Source organism: Octopus bimaculoides, chromosome 9, assembly GCF_001194135.2.
Source record: "Octopus bimaculoides isolate UCB-OBI-ISO-001 chromosome 9, ASM119413v2, whole genome shotgun sequence".
Taxonomy (NCBI): Eukaryota; Metazoa; Mollusca; class Cephalopoda; order Octopoda; family Octopodidae; genus Octopus; species Octopus bimaculoides.
The window spans coordinates 4,934,082-4,953,108 of record NC_068989.1 but is presented as its reverse complement, the minus strand read 5'-3'; the positions used below and the strand labels follow the sequence as shown (position 1 = coordinate 4,953,108).

General features: G+C 37.8%; 1 protein-coding gene across 2 annotated transcripts in view; it reads right to left on the bottom strand.

The window, feature by feature from the left end:
* Positions 1–1,446: 1,446 nt before the first annotated feature.
* Positions 1,447–19,027, bottom strand: part of LOC106880640 (disintegrin and metalloproteinase domain-containing protein unc-71) — a 274,677-nt gene continuing 257,096 nt past the window's right edge. For both annotated transcript variants that reach the window (XM_014930680.2, XM_014930681.2), the window contains 12 exons: positions 18,347–18,418; positions 16,831–16,926; positions 15,221–15,301; positions 14,418–14,532; positions 13,636–13,747; positions 13,303–13,419; positions 9,602–9,773; positions 8,227–8,425; positions 6,891–6,990; positions 6,145–6,288; positions 3,478–4,228; positions 1,447–2,475 (listed from right to left, as the gene is read on the bottom strand). In XM_014930680.2, the coding sequence (XP_014786166.1) occupies positions 1,627–2,475; positions 3,478–4,228; positions 6,145–6,288; positions 6,891–6,990; positions 8,227–8,425; positions 9,602–9,773; positions 13,303–13,419; positions 13,636–13,747; positions 14,418–14,532; positions 15,221–15,301; positions 16,831–16,926; positions 18,347–18,418 (2,808 nt within the window). In that variant the 3' untranslated portion in view covers positions 1,447–1,626. The remainder of the gene's footprint in view (positions 2,476–3,477; positions 4,229–6,144; positions 6,289–6,890; positions 6,991–8,226; positions 8,426–9,601; positions 9,774–13,302; positions 13,420–13,635; positions 13,748–14,417; positions 14,533–15,220; positions 15,302–16,830; positions 16,927–18,346; positions 18,419–19,027) is intronic.

The window sequence follows — 19,027 nt, the reverse complement described above, 5'->3', positions numbered from 1 at the left end:
AATTGTTGCCAGGGCAAATCTTCTGTACATGTCCAGATATTGTTGTAATCAAGATGTTTATGTGTCTGGTGTCTATATGCGTAGGATCACACAGATATATGCTCGTAGACATGGAAATTATAAGCAAATGAGCACACACACTTTATAGGCATTACATATGTACATGTATACATATCTGCATGAGTTTATATATATATATATATATATACACACACACACAAACAAACACACATACATACATATATATATACCCAGCCTTACACTTGGAACTTTCCAGGTGTAAATACTCAAATTCAGCTGACAAAGGCATTACTAGACACACACACACACACACACACACACATATATGAATGCTTACTCTGTGTGTGTGTGTGTGTGTGTGAGAGAGAGAAATCAAAATACCAGGGTGTCACACAAATGTATGTGACACCAGTGTATGTCTACAGCTTTCAGTCAGATTCCAAATTCTCTTTGATGGAGATAGAGATATATAAGCTAACATCCCCTCTTTCTCCAAATTATACACCTATTTCTAGATATTCATATCGTGTAGCAATATGATACAGATTTAAGACGAGGGCCAAAATTAAGGATCCAAGATTTAAAATTGTGTAAGAAAGAGTGTCTCTCTTGCCCAGTGTGTTGCTGTCTGTACTGTTATAACTTCAACAACTACTTCTTGTATATTGATACATGTCAGGATAAAACTGGGCCCTGAATTACTGACAGTTCTCAATAATCTGATGGATGACTAAGTGATTTAAATGGTAATCAGTGATTTAAATGGTAATCAGTGATTTCAAAGTCATCCACCTCACACACATAACTACACGTGAATAATTGTTTATATATGTATGTACATGAGCTGTGCATACATGTTTATATATATATGTGTGTGTGTGTGTACTATGCATTGTGTATGAGAGGGGGTAGAGAGAAAGAGAAACAGTTACATGACAACAGATATTAAAGAATACAAGAATTCTTTTTAAATGCAAATAAAACAAGAAAACACGAAATTAAAATGAAACAAAATTAAAAAATATATATATAATATACAAAATATGAAAAAAAAATTTTTTTTTAAAAAAAAGGAATTTTACAAAATATAAAATAATTCTTTTTTTTGTTTTTTTGATTTCAATTTGTGGTTCATTGCCGAATCATTTGATGGTGGCACGACAAAGAGATTTTACATTACAAAGATACTCTTTGGCTTGGCTTCTTTATCATAGTCTTTTACTTTAGTATTTTGTCAGTATTTCTAAGCTATTATCATTATTCTTATTTGGTTTATTAAATTAATTATTCATCCAAGTGATGAAAAAAAAGCAAAAAAAAAAAAAAGGGTCACTTGAGCTACTTTGCTAATAGATGTTAGTTGGCCAACCCCCAGCAATAGATTCAAGTAGACTAGGCTTATCATTTGTTGTTGAGATTTCCCAGTTAAGGTATGCGTGTATGTGTGTTCAGTGTACGTCTAACTATTGATTGCTTCAATTTTTCTAAGCTCTGTGTGTGTGTGTGTGTGTGTACTTGTCCTGGTTTTTATGTTTCTGTTCAATCTTATTTCTTGTGCCTATAAGTAACTCTATTATTATTATTACCAAGTGTAAATATTATTGTTTAAGCTTTTTCCTCCATAGAGGGATATGGGCGTGCACTACCTGAGTCAGCAGCAACCATAGCTTCCCTACTGCGCTCCATAGCTTGCTGGTAGTTTGCCGTTGCTTGCAATGTCCGTTGCATTACGCCCAGGCTAACTGGTCGACGATTTCGGAAGCTGAGGGATGTGTTCAGCTTTGGTTTCACTTTGCTGTTTGGTGGTGTCAGTTTAGGGCTTTCACTGTTGAAGTTCTGTGAGATCTCTTCCAAACTGCGATCGATGCAGGGGCCGCAGCTGTCCTCACACTTCTTGCCTAAAGGCCGTGGGCTTGGTATGGATCCGCTCCCTGCCGGTGACAAGCTGCCAGGTATGCTACATCCTGTGCAGATGGGGCTGCGTTCATAAGTGCTGGCCTCAATTCGTGGCAACCCATCAAGGATTTTCTGCAGTTGCTCTTCACCTGCTCCGCCACAGCTGCTGATACCTCCAATGCTTGTGTCATCCATAGGTTTCTGGTTCTGATTGGCTGGAACCAGCCGAATCTGATTTGGACCTGTTCGTATGACAGAACTATAGCAAGGAGGTGATCCGGACTGAGAACGAGAGTGGGATCTCGACCGTGATCGTGGGCCGTCCTCAATACTAGAACGCTCCCCATCACGCTCGCTCTCGTAGCCGGAGCTTTTATCAAAGCCGCGGGAGTTGACGGTGCCACAGGTCGATGAAAAGTCACCATCAGCGACCGGCACTGAGTGTGTGTAATGCAGAATGCTGTTTATTTTGGTGGGGCTCATTGGTAGGATGTCACAGAGTTCCGATTCATTGGAGACACTGTCCTTCAATAGGGAACAGTCACACTCACTGTCCACCTGAAACAAAAATGGGAAAAAAGTTAGTGTAGAAATATGTAAGGAGACAGAAATTGGGATGAAAGTAATAAGAGTAGTGTATATACTACCAACCCCCTAACTGATTCCCATGCCGGTGGCACATAAAAAGTACTCACTAAACTCTCGGAGTAGTTGGCGTTAGGAAGGGCATCCAGCTTCAGAAACATTGCCAGATCAGATTGGAGCCTGGTGCGGCCTCCTGGCTTTCTGGACCTAAGTTAAACCATCCAACCCATGCCAGCATGGAAAATGGAGGTTAAATGATGATGAGGTCGATACTTTGTGTATGTGTGTTCGTGTATGTACACAACTACACACATTCAAATCAGGGAAATATTCGGATCAGTAGACATATCAAATTGATGGATTGATCGACAGGCAGATATCTAACTGCCTTAGCGTTATCAATAGCTATGTACATAGACAAAAAACAGATAATCATTTCCACTACCAATTTGTTTCAATAATGTTTTCTTACATTAACACAAAAACATTGTAAAGGGAAGGGAGTGATGTTGATTGAATGAAACCAGAATGGCAGTGGGGGTGGAATTTGATGGAATTTGAATTTAGAACATAGAAGGATGTAAGAAATATACACTGCAACGTACATTGTTACACCACTAAGTTCTTGTGTCGCACTTTAATAATATCAACAGACATCATTACAGTATCCGTATATATAACAGAGACATGATATATAAATATATATAGCGAGAGAGATTAGAAGCATATCCTAGACAATCACCTCTGTGATCCTCTTCAGTGAAGAGAGCTTCTTTCTGATCACTCGACTTATCATACAAAAAAAAAAAAAAAGAAAAGAAAAAGGAACATCCATTAGACAATGAACATAATCTTAGGTAGGCCTAAAAAGAGAGGGTGGTCACGCCTGGAAGATTTATTGATTAGGCTAAACATCAACTACAATAATGTCCTAAAGAAATAAAGCATAAATGTGTGGTTTATGTGGATATTTACCTGGATGGACTGCTCTGTGAAACCCTTTGACATGTCCTTTAGTTTCAGATTGTTCAACAAACATGACATGTCATGGTTTTGGCAATGACTACCAGAACTATTCTCGCTACTGATGATGGAGTTGACCGGCGAGATGAGCGGTAGGTGAGGAGTCTCAGGAGACGGGGACAAATCAATGGTTTGGCGGTCAATTTCACGCATCAGTTCATCAATATTTTTTATGCGTATGATCTTTGAACGAGGTGAACCACGGCTGTTTAAGCTACTGGTCTTGTAGCGGTAAGGGTCATGGACCTGCCAGTGTGAGAATGGTGAGAGGGGACTGTTATCAGGCGGCTCGCTCGGCGGTGGGGGAAGGTTCAAACGGAAGCTGGCAAGGTCGAGCAGGCGACTGGAAGGGTCGGAACCAACCGCCTCTTTGCTGTTGTGGTGGTGGTGGTGGTGGTGATGATGCTGGGCAGCAACTTGGGATTCCTCGTCTTCACCCAAGATCTCCTGCACCTCCCGCCCTTCCACATCATCGGCGTCATCTTCTCCGCAAGTGTAACCAGTTGTACGGACGTAGGTGCTGTAGTCTGTAGGTGGGTGCCGGCTGTCTAGGCGACGGGAGTGCTTTAGAATGCCCCTCTCAGGTGGCTTAGCACTCTCAGGGGACATGATAATGATCGGTGGCGGGGGTAACTCACCGATGTCACTTTCCTCTTCACTGGATGTGCGTTTCTTCTTTTTCTTACCAAAGAGTTTCTCAGCCCTGACAGAAAATAGAAATAACAGTCATGAATTATCATTGTGAGCAGTAATGAAGAGTCTGAGTAAGAAAGTTAAGAAATAACTCCAAAACCATAAAAAAAAACAAGCAGATATTGGAAAGGTGAAGAGAATTGTTGTTTTAGCTCTAGGGGACATCTGATACAATAGCCTCCTACTATCAAAAGCATTTCAGCCATGACCAGTTTGTCTTTTTGTATTACAGGAACTATATTATCAAACGTATCCTTATTCATTTAAGATGGTTGGATGCAATTTGGGGGTGATTTGGCTGTTATTTCTAGCTGGTCAAACAACAACACAGAAGCCTCCTTGTTGGCACAAGGTGAAAAAATTTATTCCAGCTGATGATGAGATAAAGAACAGTTATTTATAAATGCATTATTTCATATTTTCTACCTGGCCTGCTAAAAATAGCAGCCAAATCTCCCTCTAATATCATTCTATTTCCTTGAAAAAAATGAAGGACACATTGGTTAGTGTAGTCCTAGATACAACATTACTGAAAAAGGATGGCATGGTCATACACAGCTGGTAATACTTTTTGTATCATAGTTCAACTGGATCACACCACCACCACCACCACCACCACAACTATGGCAATGATGTCTTGCCTTAATTCTTTTTCTGTTTTAAAAATTCCTCTTCTAGTGTTCCAGCAATTCATATTCCATCAGTCTCTCAATCAACAAAGACACCCGAACAAATTCTTTATATAAAAAAAAAAAACAGTTACTTTATTAATTCTTCATATTTCTAACAACTTGTTAGTCAAATGTGAAAAGTAAATAAATAAATAATAAATAACGAAAAGGTCAACTGTACAGTAGATACTGAAGCCAGTTCTGTGAAGAAATATCTCAAGGGTCATTATTTATTCATTATTCACCATATTCATTAGTCTTACTGGTGACTAATAATTGGCAGCTCTACAAATACTGACTGTTATATATAAATAGAGAGATCTCATCATCTTCATTTTAACATTTGCTTTCCCATGCTTGCTTGGGTCAGATGGAGTTTGTTGAGGCAGATTTTCTACAGCTTCCTGTCTTCAACATTCCCCTGATTCCAAGTTGTGACATTTATTTGCTATTAGCATGTTATATTAAGATAAGCAAACATACATAAATGAGTGTGTGTATGACAAGCTTGCTCCCTTTTTTGTCTCACAAATCTACTCACAAAGCCTGAAGTTATAATTGAAGACGCTTTCCCAAAGTGCTGAGATTGAACTCACAAGTATGTGGTTGCCAACCAAGCTTCTTAACCACATAGCCATGCCTGCACCTATTGAATTATGTTTTATGGCTTAGAGAATAATGTAGAGTGTTTATGAACATTTGCAGGGTCTTTGAGACTGGTAAGACGAAGGGAGAAGGTTATCGTTAGAATGCTTGCAACAGTGTGAACTGTCAGCAAATGCCATCCAAGGGTCATATGGGGGAGCTGAACATTAGTTCAAGCCAGGAGTACTGGATCATAGATCAACAGTTCAAACCAAGACTAGGCAGCTTATAGATTGCCATTTCATGCCAGTTCAATCCTGAGCAGATAAAGCATTAGGCAGGTCTATGTGTTCTTAGATTGTCAGTTTAAACCTGTTACAGACATTTTGTTGTGTACGTATGAGACTGACAATTTTAAAACTGGTAGACTAATGAAAAAAAAAACAACCCTTTTTGCAGTCATTCCACCTCTCCCTATCTTACTAGAATGGAACACACAAGATAATGTGGTCCTGAGTTTAGAGTGGATGGGATGACCATGGCAGGAATGTATTTGATCATTGGTTTGTGTGATTAGAGAGGATTTGGGATTAGACGACAACAGCTGATAAGATTCCAATGTTGGATCTGCAGAAGATTAAACATATTTCAAATAATTGAATATAATTACCTGTAAGATGGCAGAGACCCAAAACTGATAATTCTTGACTGTTTCGGACCAACACTTGGTCCTGAAAGGTTGGATTTTTTCCCACTGTGATTGGCCAGGAACCCCATCTTACCGGTAGTTGGCAACTTTTGAGGACTTCTTCGTCTAAACAAGCAAAAAATTTATATATGTGATAAAGAGCAAAAGACAAGATGAGAGGGGCAGGTTTTAACAAAGGTATTCTTACTCTTTATTTGTTTCAATCATTTGACTGTGGCCATGCAGGAGCACCGTCTTTTGTCGAGCAAATCGCCCCCCAGGACTTATTCTTTGTAAGCCTAGTACTTATTCTATCTGTCTCTTTGGCTGAACCGCTAAGTTATGAGGACATAAACACACCTGCATCGGTTGTCAAGTGATAGTGGGGGGCAGGGGGACAAGGAAAAAATCCCTAGCATTTCAGACACTAGTCCTTCATCACAAATAAGGAAAATAAAGAGGAAAGGTGGTGAGAAAGAAAAGGAAAAAAAATAAAAGGATTTAGGGGCCAGGTGGGAGTGAAGTTCAATGGGAAAGACTTAGGAAGAAAGGATGGGGTGTGCATGTATGGGAGGGTGTCTACACATGGAAATGGGTGTAGGTGTGTATAAATATATAAGTGACAATGAAAATCAGAATCTAGTTAGTCCCATGACATGAAATGGCTGAAGGAAACAACAAAGAAAAATGATGCAGATTGAGAGATGAATCAACAGATCAATAATTACCGATAACAGAACATAGTGATGGCCATGAGAAAAACAAGCCCTCCAACCACGGAGATCAGGATGATGATCAGCCAGACTGTGTTAAATTCCGCTGATTCGGCTAAAAAGGAAAAGTGAAAGTTAGGAATATATAAATATGAATAGATCTAGCATCAGGCATTAATTTTCAAAACTACAAAAGTAGGGACTCAGAAGAGCACTTCATTGCGTTTAGCTGTAAATTTATTCTATCATCCATGCAAGAGAAACTTTATGTACAGCAACCCAAGAGGATTCAAGTGTGTGTGTCTGTATGTGCATAAATACACACACACACACACAAAGAGGAGGAGCTGGTAGAATCATTAGCGTGCCAAACAAAGTGCTTAGCTGCTTTTCCTCCCTGTTTTTGTTCCGAGTTCAAATTCCACTGAGGCTAACCTCGAATTCCTTCCTTTCAAAGTCAATGAAATAAGTACCTGTTGAGCACTTGGGGGTGGGAGTTGGGCAATGTAATTGAATTACCCCCTCCTCCCTTAAAGTTGCTGCCCACATGCCAAAATTCGAAACCTTTATTATTATTATTGAGTGAGAGAGCAGTGCATGCCATCAAAGTGACACTGGGGTAAAATATACGAAACCTAGTATATCCATCATGACTACCCGTCTGATAAGGGTACACCAGGCACAGATAACCAGCACATGACCTTGCAGGTGGGGGCCCAGTTAGAATTTTCTTCAGGTCGAGTAGCCCATCCCATTCAAAAGGTCCCTGAATAAGGGTTGTTTATTATTATTATCATTAGTACCGTTGCTAATTAATTTAGATTGACTTACAACACAATCATGGCCATAACATAAATAATCCCCAACAATGACTACAAATCTATTTTACCTGCCAACAGTTTACAAACTGCTTTCAGGCCAACAAAGAAGCCTCCTTGGGCTGTTAGAAATAGCAGTCACATATCTTTTAAATAACATCCTACCACCTTAAAAAAAAGATGGCACACTTTAGATATTACAGTCTACATACTGCTAAAAAGGCAGGATGGTTACAGTTGTAATATCTTCCATCATAATTCTACCTAATCAGGGTTAACTTGTAGCTAAACAACATACTGTTGAGATCAGAAGTCTCCATGTGGTCACCAGAAATAACAACCACATCTCCCACAAATGACACAGTACTGTCTTGAAAGAAATATATTAAATAATGAAGTCTTACATACTCCCAAAAAGACATGATGGTCATATCTGGATTACTTTTGATAATAGATCTATTTGATCACAATAGACCTGCAGGATAAATACCAGCTGGGACCAAGATGTTAATACTAGAGACCTGTCTACTTACCTTTAATTACAGCTTGGAGTGGTCCTGTTACTGTAGACATAGCTGAAGCAGGTGTAGTGGGTAGATTTGATTGAAAAGAGGAATTTTGGGACACAGTTGTTGCACTGATTTGCAAGAAAGTGGTTTTGTTGACCACCTCATCACATAGTTCCCCTCCCCAACCAGCATCACAGAAACAAGTTGAGAATGTGGTGCATACCTGGAATAATAAAAAAAAAAAGAAAAATAAGTCATCATCATCACTGTCATTTAATGTCCATATTCCATGCTGGCATAGGCTGGACAGTTTGACAAGATCTGAGGGGCCCAAGGATTGCATTATGCTCCAGTGCCTGCTTTGACATAACTTTTAAGGTTGGATGCCCTTCTTAGTGCCACCCACTTTACAGTGTGTAACAATATGGGTACTGGATGATGTGAAGAGAAAAAAAAGGAAGATTGTCATAGACTTGGATTGAAAACAACTCATAACTGACTGAGCAAAATATTGGAAGTGCTTCAATTTGATGATGATGATATGGTAAACTTTATAAAAGCAGTGAAGCAGTTGCAGACAGTTTTTACAGAAACCAAGAACACCATGACTGTTAGATCCAACCTCACAAGAATATTCAAGATATTCCAAGGGAACAATATTTCTGGTCTTTAATCCTATGTTTGTTACCCTTAAGTTGGCCCATGAAAAAGCCAATTTGAAAACCTAAAGGAAGAAAGAGGACCAGGTTCACCCACCATCTTCTCTTTATGGATGACCTAAACTTGTTTATGACAAATGGTCCTTGGCTTCATAGATGATACCTTGATATTTTCTTGCAGTTTGGCAAAGACATTTTAAGAAATTTAAGAGTCTGACAATAAAATGATGCAGACTAAATGATTTGGAATTCCACTAAGTGGAGGTAATATAGGAGCTGGACAGTTCTACACTCTACAAATACTTAGGCATAGATAAGAAAAAAACAGTTTATGTGTAAAAGGTGTCCCATCAAGAATGAGAAAAAATACCTTAACAGAGTCATAATAAAAATATTAAAACGTTTCCTCATCAGCAGCAACAACAATACCTGTACCATCAATACTTTTGTAGTATCAGCTTTAACTTATCGATCAGTTAATGAACTAAATTCCATTGATTATAATATCAGAAGTTTATTATGAAGAAATGCATTGGGACCTGTAGAATTTATTTATTGACAGCATACACAGATGAGTATTGAGCCCTTAAACTAGCCCTTAAGATAGAACTACCCATTAGTTTTTCAACTCAAGAAAACCTGCTACATGTTTTTGGAAGGGATATAGTTGATTAAATCAACTCTAAAAATATGTGCACGTGCACACACACATTGAATTAAAAAGAATTTCCATGACTTACCCCATTTCCTGAACAAGGTTGACCTATGTCTTCCCCAGGGCAAGGGACACTCTTGAGTTCTGAGAAAGAAGTGCATAGTTTATTCAGACAGATACGGCCTTCCCCACATTTTGCACCATCTTGAACAAGACCCCTATTTGGAAGGTCCAAACTAGTAGGCCCATGCATTATCCTGAAATAAAAGGAAGAAATGAGAGCAAACTTTCAATAACAATACTAAATATTTGGGGAAAAAACTTGAGAGAATAACTTTCTGTTGTATATTTGAAACATGGTCTTTAGTCCTTTACAGTTCTTCAATTTCCTTTTTGCATCTCTACTGTCATTCCTCTCCATTCCAAACCACCAAAGAATTAGGTGTCACTATTTTTAATAATATTTCTTGTTTGATTGCTTATGGCCTGTTCTGGTCTGCTGCAGTCAGGACGTCCAGACTCCTTCTCACTGATTAAGCAAAATATTTCTTGTTTTACAAAAGTTTGAAAATAATCTGTGGTTTTGGATATGAAATAGAAAGCTTAACTCAGTTCAACACTAAGTGAACTATGGTTTATACGAAAATGTATATCAGTTATACAAAGACATTGTTATAGAACAATATACACACACACATATATACAAAGCAAACCAATTTCTTTTATTTATTGGTCGTTTCAATAGTTAAGAGTGAACAAAATACATTCAAATAAATGCTAATCACATGCATATAGAAAAAAAATTTATCTTTTATTTTTCAGACATTAACGTTTTACTTTTTATGATTATGTAACAGAAACGAGAAAGATGTGTCTCCATGTCAAATGTATGACTAGCTATTTTCCCTATTTTTCAGTTGTGATTGAGTTAAATGATAGTTGTTTCAAAGTGTTGAAATGCAGTTTATATTTACTGCAATTTTATGTTCCTTTTGTATTACGAACCAGTCTTCCATACAGTACGAGTAGTAACATCTGTTGACAGACAACATATATTTTGCTTTAAAGAAGCACACAGATATTTGCATATCAATGGATCTTGCAAACAATGGTCCAAGTTGTTTGCTCAACACAACGACTAATGCAGTGTTGAGATTCTAACCCATATGGCCCTAATCCATAACAGACACGAAATTTAGGACAGTCTTGGGTCAACCAGAGGTTATGATAACTGAAACTTGACCAAAATATCCTTGAGTTGGATCAAACCTGGAACTGCCTGACTGGGAAACAAATTTCTTAACCACTTGACCATGTGTCTATGGCGCATACACACCCTATGTATGCACATAGATATACAAGCATATTTAAAGAAAACTATAGTCTGTGTGTAGGTTAAATAACTTCATCTTGATACTTGTTGCAGAGCTGTTTCTGGCTCTGAGTAATTTTGGTATTTAAAGTTTCAAAATTACACAGCTGTATCATGAAATTGTCTATGGTTGGAGTATTTTACTTCTCACCTTTCACATTTGCAGATTAAAATTAAACCCTAATTGCCCGTATTGTCTGTGTATGTTTACGTCACATGAGAGCCCAAATATGTTCCATTTCATTTTTAAAAAGAGAAATTTATATAGTGTGCCATTTCAGTTTTAGTGAAATAAAAATGTCACAATCCATGGAAAAGGAGATTAGTCAACCTGCTAGAAATAGTAACCAAATCACCCTCAAATTTTAACCTATTACTATCTTTAAAAAAAAAAAAAAGAGTAAATTCGATAATGTAGTCCAAAGTTTATAAGATGGGATTGTTACAGTTGGAACATAATTGATTATAAGTAATTCTTGAGTTTAATGCTAAACTGTTTTTATATATAACATGGTATTATCACCACAGAGGTGTCAACTAACTCTTCTTAGACATGTTTAGCTAATACGACAGTGAGAAGGAGAGATGTGAATTTAGTGCAGAGTGGTGTGAAATTGATAATTCTCCTGGCTGAAGCGAAAATCAAAACTGACAAGACAGGGCAGCACAGAATTTACTCTTCTTGCACAGGTGAATAGCTAAAGGTGGGACCTGTCGTCATCTGTGAAATGCAAAGCATGAAGGTAAAAAGAAGGGATGAAAGTGGAGTGAAAAATAGGGTTCAGTTTTGTAGCGAAAGCTACAGAGAAACCTGGTTGGCCGCTGATCTTGCAAATTCATTCCATGTAATGTTGACTGTTGACTGTCAGATCACCTTGAAATGTCTGCTGCCAAGTGATCTTTTATACCTACAGACAGATGCTGTCTGATTCGTGACTGTTTTCAGGCACTGTAGATTGGCTTGAGAGAGAGAATGTGGCCAGCCAGGCGGAATCAGTGCAGTGCTACAATCTCTTGCAAACACAGACACTCACTCACTCACTCACTCATTGTGATGAACAGCTCAGGATTAGGTGATGATGTTTAGGCGATCCACCACTGTGAAAGCATTGCATGGGGAAGTGGAGATAAGTGAAAAAAAAGAACTGAGGGTTGGGTGGCCCCTTTCTGTACAAGGGAGACAACTAGAGTGAAACGGCAGCAACTAGAAAATAAAGAAAATGGAAACAAAAATTGTGGATTATATATATATATATATATATATATATATATATATATATATATACATGCCACAGAAAATTATTTACCCATCTGAGTCAGTGTCAGAGTCATAGAGAAAATATGAAATCCTGAAGATGGAAAATAAAGAAAGTTTGAAAATAAAGAAAAGAATACCCCACCCTCAAAAATAAAAAAAATTTCAATAAAAACAAAACAAACGAAAAACTTATTAATGAAATTCAAAATTGAAAGAATGAGAGAAGAGAACATTGTCTCTAGCATTGATACACTACTTAGAGGATGGAACTACATGAGTTATGGGAGATATTTCACTCACTCACTCACTCCGGGTGAAATGCTTAGTGGTATTTCTTATGTCTTTACATTCTGAGTTCAAATTCTACCAAGGTCGACTTTGCCTTTTATCCTTTCGGAGTCAATGAATTAAGTACCAGTTGTGTACTGGGGTTGATCTAATCGACTGGCCCCTTCCCCTAAAATTGAGGGCCTTGTGCCTAGAGTAGAAAAGAACAATCAAAGGTGCTCAGCATCCATAGTACAGGCAGAGGAAAGTTTCCAGGGCACATAGATACAGGAAATTTTTAACTAATATTGGCACTCTGTTGCTTGCAACGACGAGGGTTCCGGTTGATCCGATCAATGGAACAGCTTACTCATGAGATTAATGTGCAAGTGGCTGAGCACTCCACACACACACATGTACCCCCTCACATACTTCTCAGAGAGATTCAGCACGACACAGAGTGTGACAAGGTTGGCCCCTTTGAAATACAGGTACAACTCATTTTTGGCAGCTGAGTGGACTGGAGTAACGTGAAATAAAGTGCCTTGCTCAAGGACACAACATGCCACCAGGAACTGAACTTGCAACCCTACGATCGCAAGCCAAATATCCTAACCACTAAGCCACACGTCTTCACACACTTCTACATAAACACACAATATACACACTCTTAAATATGCAGTGAAATATAAACTCATTGTATCACTGGATGGTTGGATATATACCAAGATAAATCAATATATAAACAGGAAGATAGAAAGTTAAATAAGTAAATAGATAGAGTCAACTGGATATGTGAATACACACGGTCAAAGGGTTAAATAAGAAAACTGACGTAGATGATAGACTAATGATGTTATGTATATATTAATGTATTGATGTTACTTACTTGCATTCAAACTGCATATTATCTGAGACGACAGTTGTCTGGGCGAAAGCTTTCTTTGGTTTATGTACAGGGCGTTGATAACCTCCGGCACAATGCAGCAAACCACATTGGACATTCCTGCAGAAGAGTGTACAAACATTAGACACACACTACAAGAAAACTAACAACATGTTGATATTTTTCAACTGAATTATCCTTTGCTATTATTGGGGCTAAAAAGTACCCTGCCTTCCTCGCAACATACACACACACACGTGTGTACCAAATATCAACTTTAAAAAAGTTGAAGAAAAAAAAATTGGAAAATAGATTAAAAAAAAAATGAATGCTCACTCTGGTTCACACTTAGCAAAACGTCCTGTGAGACTGTCTCTGCCACAGTGTCCATTAAAGTTGCCGGTTGGATTGAACTGGTCAAAACATCGATAATCACCCCCAGTAGCATCTGAAACATTGAACAGAATGGAATTTCTTCATCTGTTGTAAATTTGGTTATACACATGTCAAATGATTAATGAGAATATGAATTTTTATTATTTGAAGAAAATATCTACTATAATCAATACTCTTGTGTTTTTCTCCATCACAACATATGAATAAGAAAGGAAGGGGTGATGGCAAACTGGTGGTGGGATGATGGAATTTGTACAGTGAAAAAAAATCAAACAGTTATTGAAATCAAAGATAGTTATTGAAACAGTGTTTAACTCATGACTTGAGTTAGAGGCCACTGTGATATTCAGGTGAGATCAACATGTATTGTGCACTTTCCTTGCATTTCTTGAATGCAATTCAATGAATATGTTTGTTTGTTTGTGTGTGTGCGTGCATGTCAACGCATACCTACATATGGATGATGACATTCAGGTAAAGAAGTGCCAGGAAATCCAAATGGAAAGAAGCTGTGGAATAAGAAGTGGTGCTGATCTCAGCCTGTATGAATACTGTGGGCTACTTATTCTCCTGGTCCTATGCAAGATAAACCGTTCCACAGTTGGATATGATTTAGTGGCAAATGTAAACAGTGACACTGCTTTAATACAACATATCAAAACTATCAAGATAAACAAAGAGTAGAAAATAAAGTTCTACAGGAATGTTGGTAAATTACTTACTTTGTCCCCATATTGCTTGACACTGTTTCTCCTTTGTTGGACATTTTCCTTTGTAGCAATAGCCAGTGTTATTAGCACATGGTTCACCATCTCGGAGGCTGTTGTCAGCAGGACACTGCAGAATAAAGAGAAAATAAAGGTGAGCAACAAGGAAAAGAAGGATTTCTCTTTGGTTTTTGTATAAATGTTTTTGAGAGCCAATGCTAGCCAAGTTGATATCATGTTGGCTTCACATCAAAACCACCACAAGTTACCAGTGCTTGTTGTGCTGTGATAGTGTGTGCGCTTCAGTTACCTTGAGAGCTATACTAGCAGAGTGAAAACTCCATGTAAGGCCTCTCATGTTAGATAGATCAAAAGATAGAGGCCAGAGTAATATGGACCAGAGGTAAAAATGGGTTTGCATAGAGACAACACACCTACCTAGAGAAAAAGCAAAGTTATATTTTGATAACAGCTGAAAACCAACACGAGTAAGGGTCTTCCTTCAAGGAAACATATGAAGTTACCAAAAAAAAAAAAAAGAAAAAAAGGGAGGTCTTAGTACAGGCTAAAATAAAAAACCCTGCAGCAAAGTCACTGATGGCCTATACTCCACAGGGAATGAAGGGCTTAAGTAAGCTAACTTACAAATACCAGTACGACATTCCAGATTCACCTCTCACCATTGAGTCATCTGATTCATTAGTAAACTAGAATGATGAAAGGTAAATTTGACCTAATTAAAATTTGAACTCAGGCATTTGGCAGAGAAATAAATACTTAGTTCAATGGTTTTTAGATTATTGTAGATAGGGACTTACAACTCCTGTCTCTCCAGTGCAGTATTCTGGAACATCACATTCTGTGACACTAGCACGGCATACATAGTTTCTTGGCAACACCTGAGAGAGAGAGAGAGAGATAAGAAGATAGAGAGATGTACACATACATGGATGGAGACATACTTACAGAAACATAGGAGTACATACACAGATAACTAGATATTGATTAATAGAAAGAGGTTGTTAGACTGATAAACAGAGAAAAATGAGAAACTGAATCATTAATTATAGCTACTCAGGAACAAACCAATAAAATGAATTTCATAAAAGCAAAGAGAGAGAAAACTCAGTCAGGGAGCAAACACAGAACCTGTGGAAAATGCAATGAAGTATTGACCATCTTTTCAGTGAATACATTAAAGTAGCACAAAGAGAATATAACTGTGTCATAAATGAGTAGAGTTGGATGTTAGTTGAGTGTGTGATAGAAAAAAGTTATGAACTGAGGCTGTGATGATGAACTATTACAGAATTTTATGGGATTTCTCTATAGAGAACAGCTAAGTTACGGGGATATAAACACACTAGCATTAGTTGTCAAGCAATGTTTGGGGGTTGCAAACATAGACACACACACACATACGACAGGCTTCTTTCAGTTTCTGTCTACAAATCCACTCACAAGGCTTTGGTCAGTCTGAGGCTATAGTAGAAGACACTTGCCCAAGGTGCCATGCAGTGGGACTGAACCCGGAACCATGTGGTTGGTAAGCAAGCTACTTTACCACACAGCCACTCCTGTGCCTAAATTGAGAATTATCAGGATCTAACCAGAGATGAAAAGATTGTGGAAGACTAAGACAACAAATGTTCTTGTGGTAATTGGTGCACTTGGCACAGCACTCAAACTGCTCCCTAAGTGGTTGAAGGATATTGGAACTGAAACATGCAGTGTCAACCTGTAGAAAAGTGCTATCTTGTGTTCTGCAAAAACTGCAAACCTAGAAAAAGATTCTTGAGATTTGAAGAAACACATTGTCATCAAAGCTCAAGACAACATACAACCTTGCTAACTAAAAGAGCATGTAATGGCTTTAATAAATAGATTAATAATAATAATAATAATGGAACAAATAGCACTTGCAGAAAACAGCACTGCTTGGAACCGCTCGAATATTATGGATGGTGCTCGAAAAATAAGAGGTGTTACCTTAGTTCACTGGTAGTGAACAGCTGACACTGTAGTACATCTCCAGCATTAGGAGCTGTGCAAGGGCAATAATAATAATAATTATTATTATTATTTCTAACATGGCCACCACAGCACAGGATTTATGGGAGGATGGAATGAAATAAATTGATTCTAGTATTTGACTGGTAATTATTTTATCACCTCAGGAAGATCAAAAAGTAAAACTGGCTTAAGTCTGATTTGAACTGAAAATGTAAAGGGACAAAATACTTGCTCTATTGATTCTGTCCCAATGGAAGGTGAATGAGCGGAGAGGAAGAAAAGATAGAAGAACAATAGTGGGGTGATGTGAATATTGAAACAGTCAAAGAGACAACTTCTTATTCTAAGAAACAGCTGAAGAAGTTTTGCATCTTCATATCTTATTTTGCATTGTGAATCACTTGAAGACACTTACAGTGCAGTTTGAGCAGCATTCTCCACTGTTGCATGATGCCCATGTATGCAGCAAACAGGTCGATGGATCACAGCATGGGTCAGTGAGTGCACATTCCTGAAATAGCAGAAAATATTGCTGGGTGAATTCAGTAGAAGCAGCCAGGGGTTAAATATTATCACTTACCTTTTATACTCCTAGACATCCCTGATGCCAACGTCACCCTAACCATAACTTCATAGGGATAACATTGTGATATGCATTTCTAGTCTCCCTTACCAATATAAAATAGAAGTGTGGTAGTATGCCAACAGACACACAAATGTCTAAGACAGCATACATTCATGCACTCATAAAGTATAATGAGCCATCAAATGAATGAACTTCGATACTCATTCAATCTATCCCTCACATCACTCCTACTCACTTTCCATAAAAAAAAGGGATACATCAAACAATGTAATCTTTTTCTACTCTAGGCATAAGGCCCAAAATTTTTGGAGAGGGGGGGGGCAGTCGATTAGATTGACCCCAGTATGCAACTGGTACTTAATTTATTGACCCCGATAGGATGAAAGGCAAAGTCGACCTCAGTGGAATTTGAACTCAGAACGTAAAGACAGATGAAAACAATGTAATCTTTGAGATAAAAAAAAGATGGGATTACCATTATTGGAAGGGCTTTAATCAAAAGCTTACTTGATCAAAATAGCATGAATGGTAAACAGTCTTACGATCGTTAGTGAAACACTACCTTCACATTGCTGTTGATGGTGGCGTTAATAATAATGTTTCTAATTTGGGCACAAGGCCAGCAATTTCAAGAGGGGGGAGAAGTTGGTTGATAGCATCAACTCCGGTACTTGATTGGTGCTTTCTTTTATCAACCCTGGAGGGATGAAAAGCAAAGTTGACCATCTACTTGTTTTAGTCTTTGGACTGAAGCCATTCTGGAGAACTGCCTTGAAGGGTTTAGTCAGACAAATTGATCCAAGTATTTATTTCTAAGGGCTGGTATGTATTCTATCAGATTCTTTTGCTGAACTGCTCAGTTATGGGGCTGCAAACAAACCAACACCAGCTGTCAAGTGGTGGTGGTGAGGGACAAACTCAAAGACAGTTTGACACATACAAGCTTCCACACAGTTTCTGTCCATGAAATTCCCTCACAAAATACAGTAAAAGACACTTGCCTAAAGTGCCATGCAGTGGGACTGAACCCCAAACCCACACAGTTGGAAAGTGAACTTCTTAACCACATAGTCATGCCTAAAGAAAAAGCAAAAAGCTAACAGTGGTCATGGCTATCGAAATAGCTATGTTTCATTTAAATAACAGGTCCATTCATTTTTTTAAATAAATTTAAAGGGGCTGTTTGTATTTATTAAGGGGAAGAGATGAATGTAGCCAATTGTCTTGTGCCAAAGGGTGGATTCGGTCAATTATAAGTTGCAAATAGAAAATATACCCACATTTCCTGGTTGCTACAAACTAATAATACGTATATAGAAACATAGATAGAAAACATTAGCCGTACCTCTGGAGTACCACAGTCACATTCTTCACCTCGTTCTACTCGATTATTTCCACAAGTCTCCACAAATATACTCTGCAAGAGAAACAGAAAAGAAAAAAAATAAGCAATCAATCTAAGATATCAATGCCAGCAATGGAGATATTAGTTGACTATTTACTATTTTAGTAATTTATATGATGCCATAATGTACATATATTTGACTATTCCTTTTACATAGTGATTAGCTAATCGCAAATATGAAATACAAGTTACATACTTACATAGGATATAATGTGATATATTTGAATATGTTGTGTACAGTGTGTGTAATAGTTTAGTCTAAAAGAGGGGACAGGCCTCATGACTTTTGCAGACACTCCTACCCTCCAGAACAATAGTTAAGACACTCTTTACTCTATATACAATCTAGATATACCCCAACGGGACTTAAGAAATTTATTTTTAATAAACAAACTATAGATGAAAAAAAAAAAAAATTAAAACGTTTAACAAGAGTAAACTCCCTTGGAGAATTACTTCCCCTTAAAACCACTGTGAGGGAATTATAAACTTAAAATTATACATTTACAATGTCAGGGAAAATGAAGAGAACAGCTTAATGGAGTTAAGCCACATACCTGTTGCATATCAGATGTCCGTGTCGGTGATAATTCATTGCTCTGATCAGCTTCATCTCTTAAA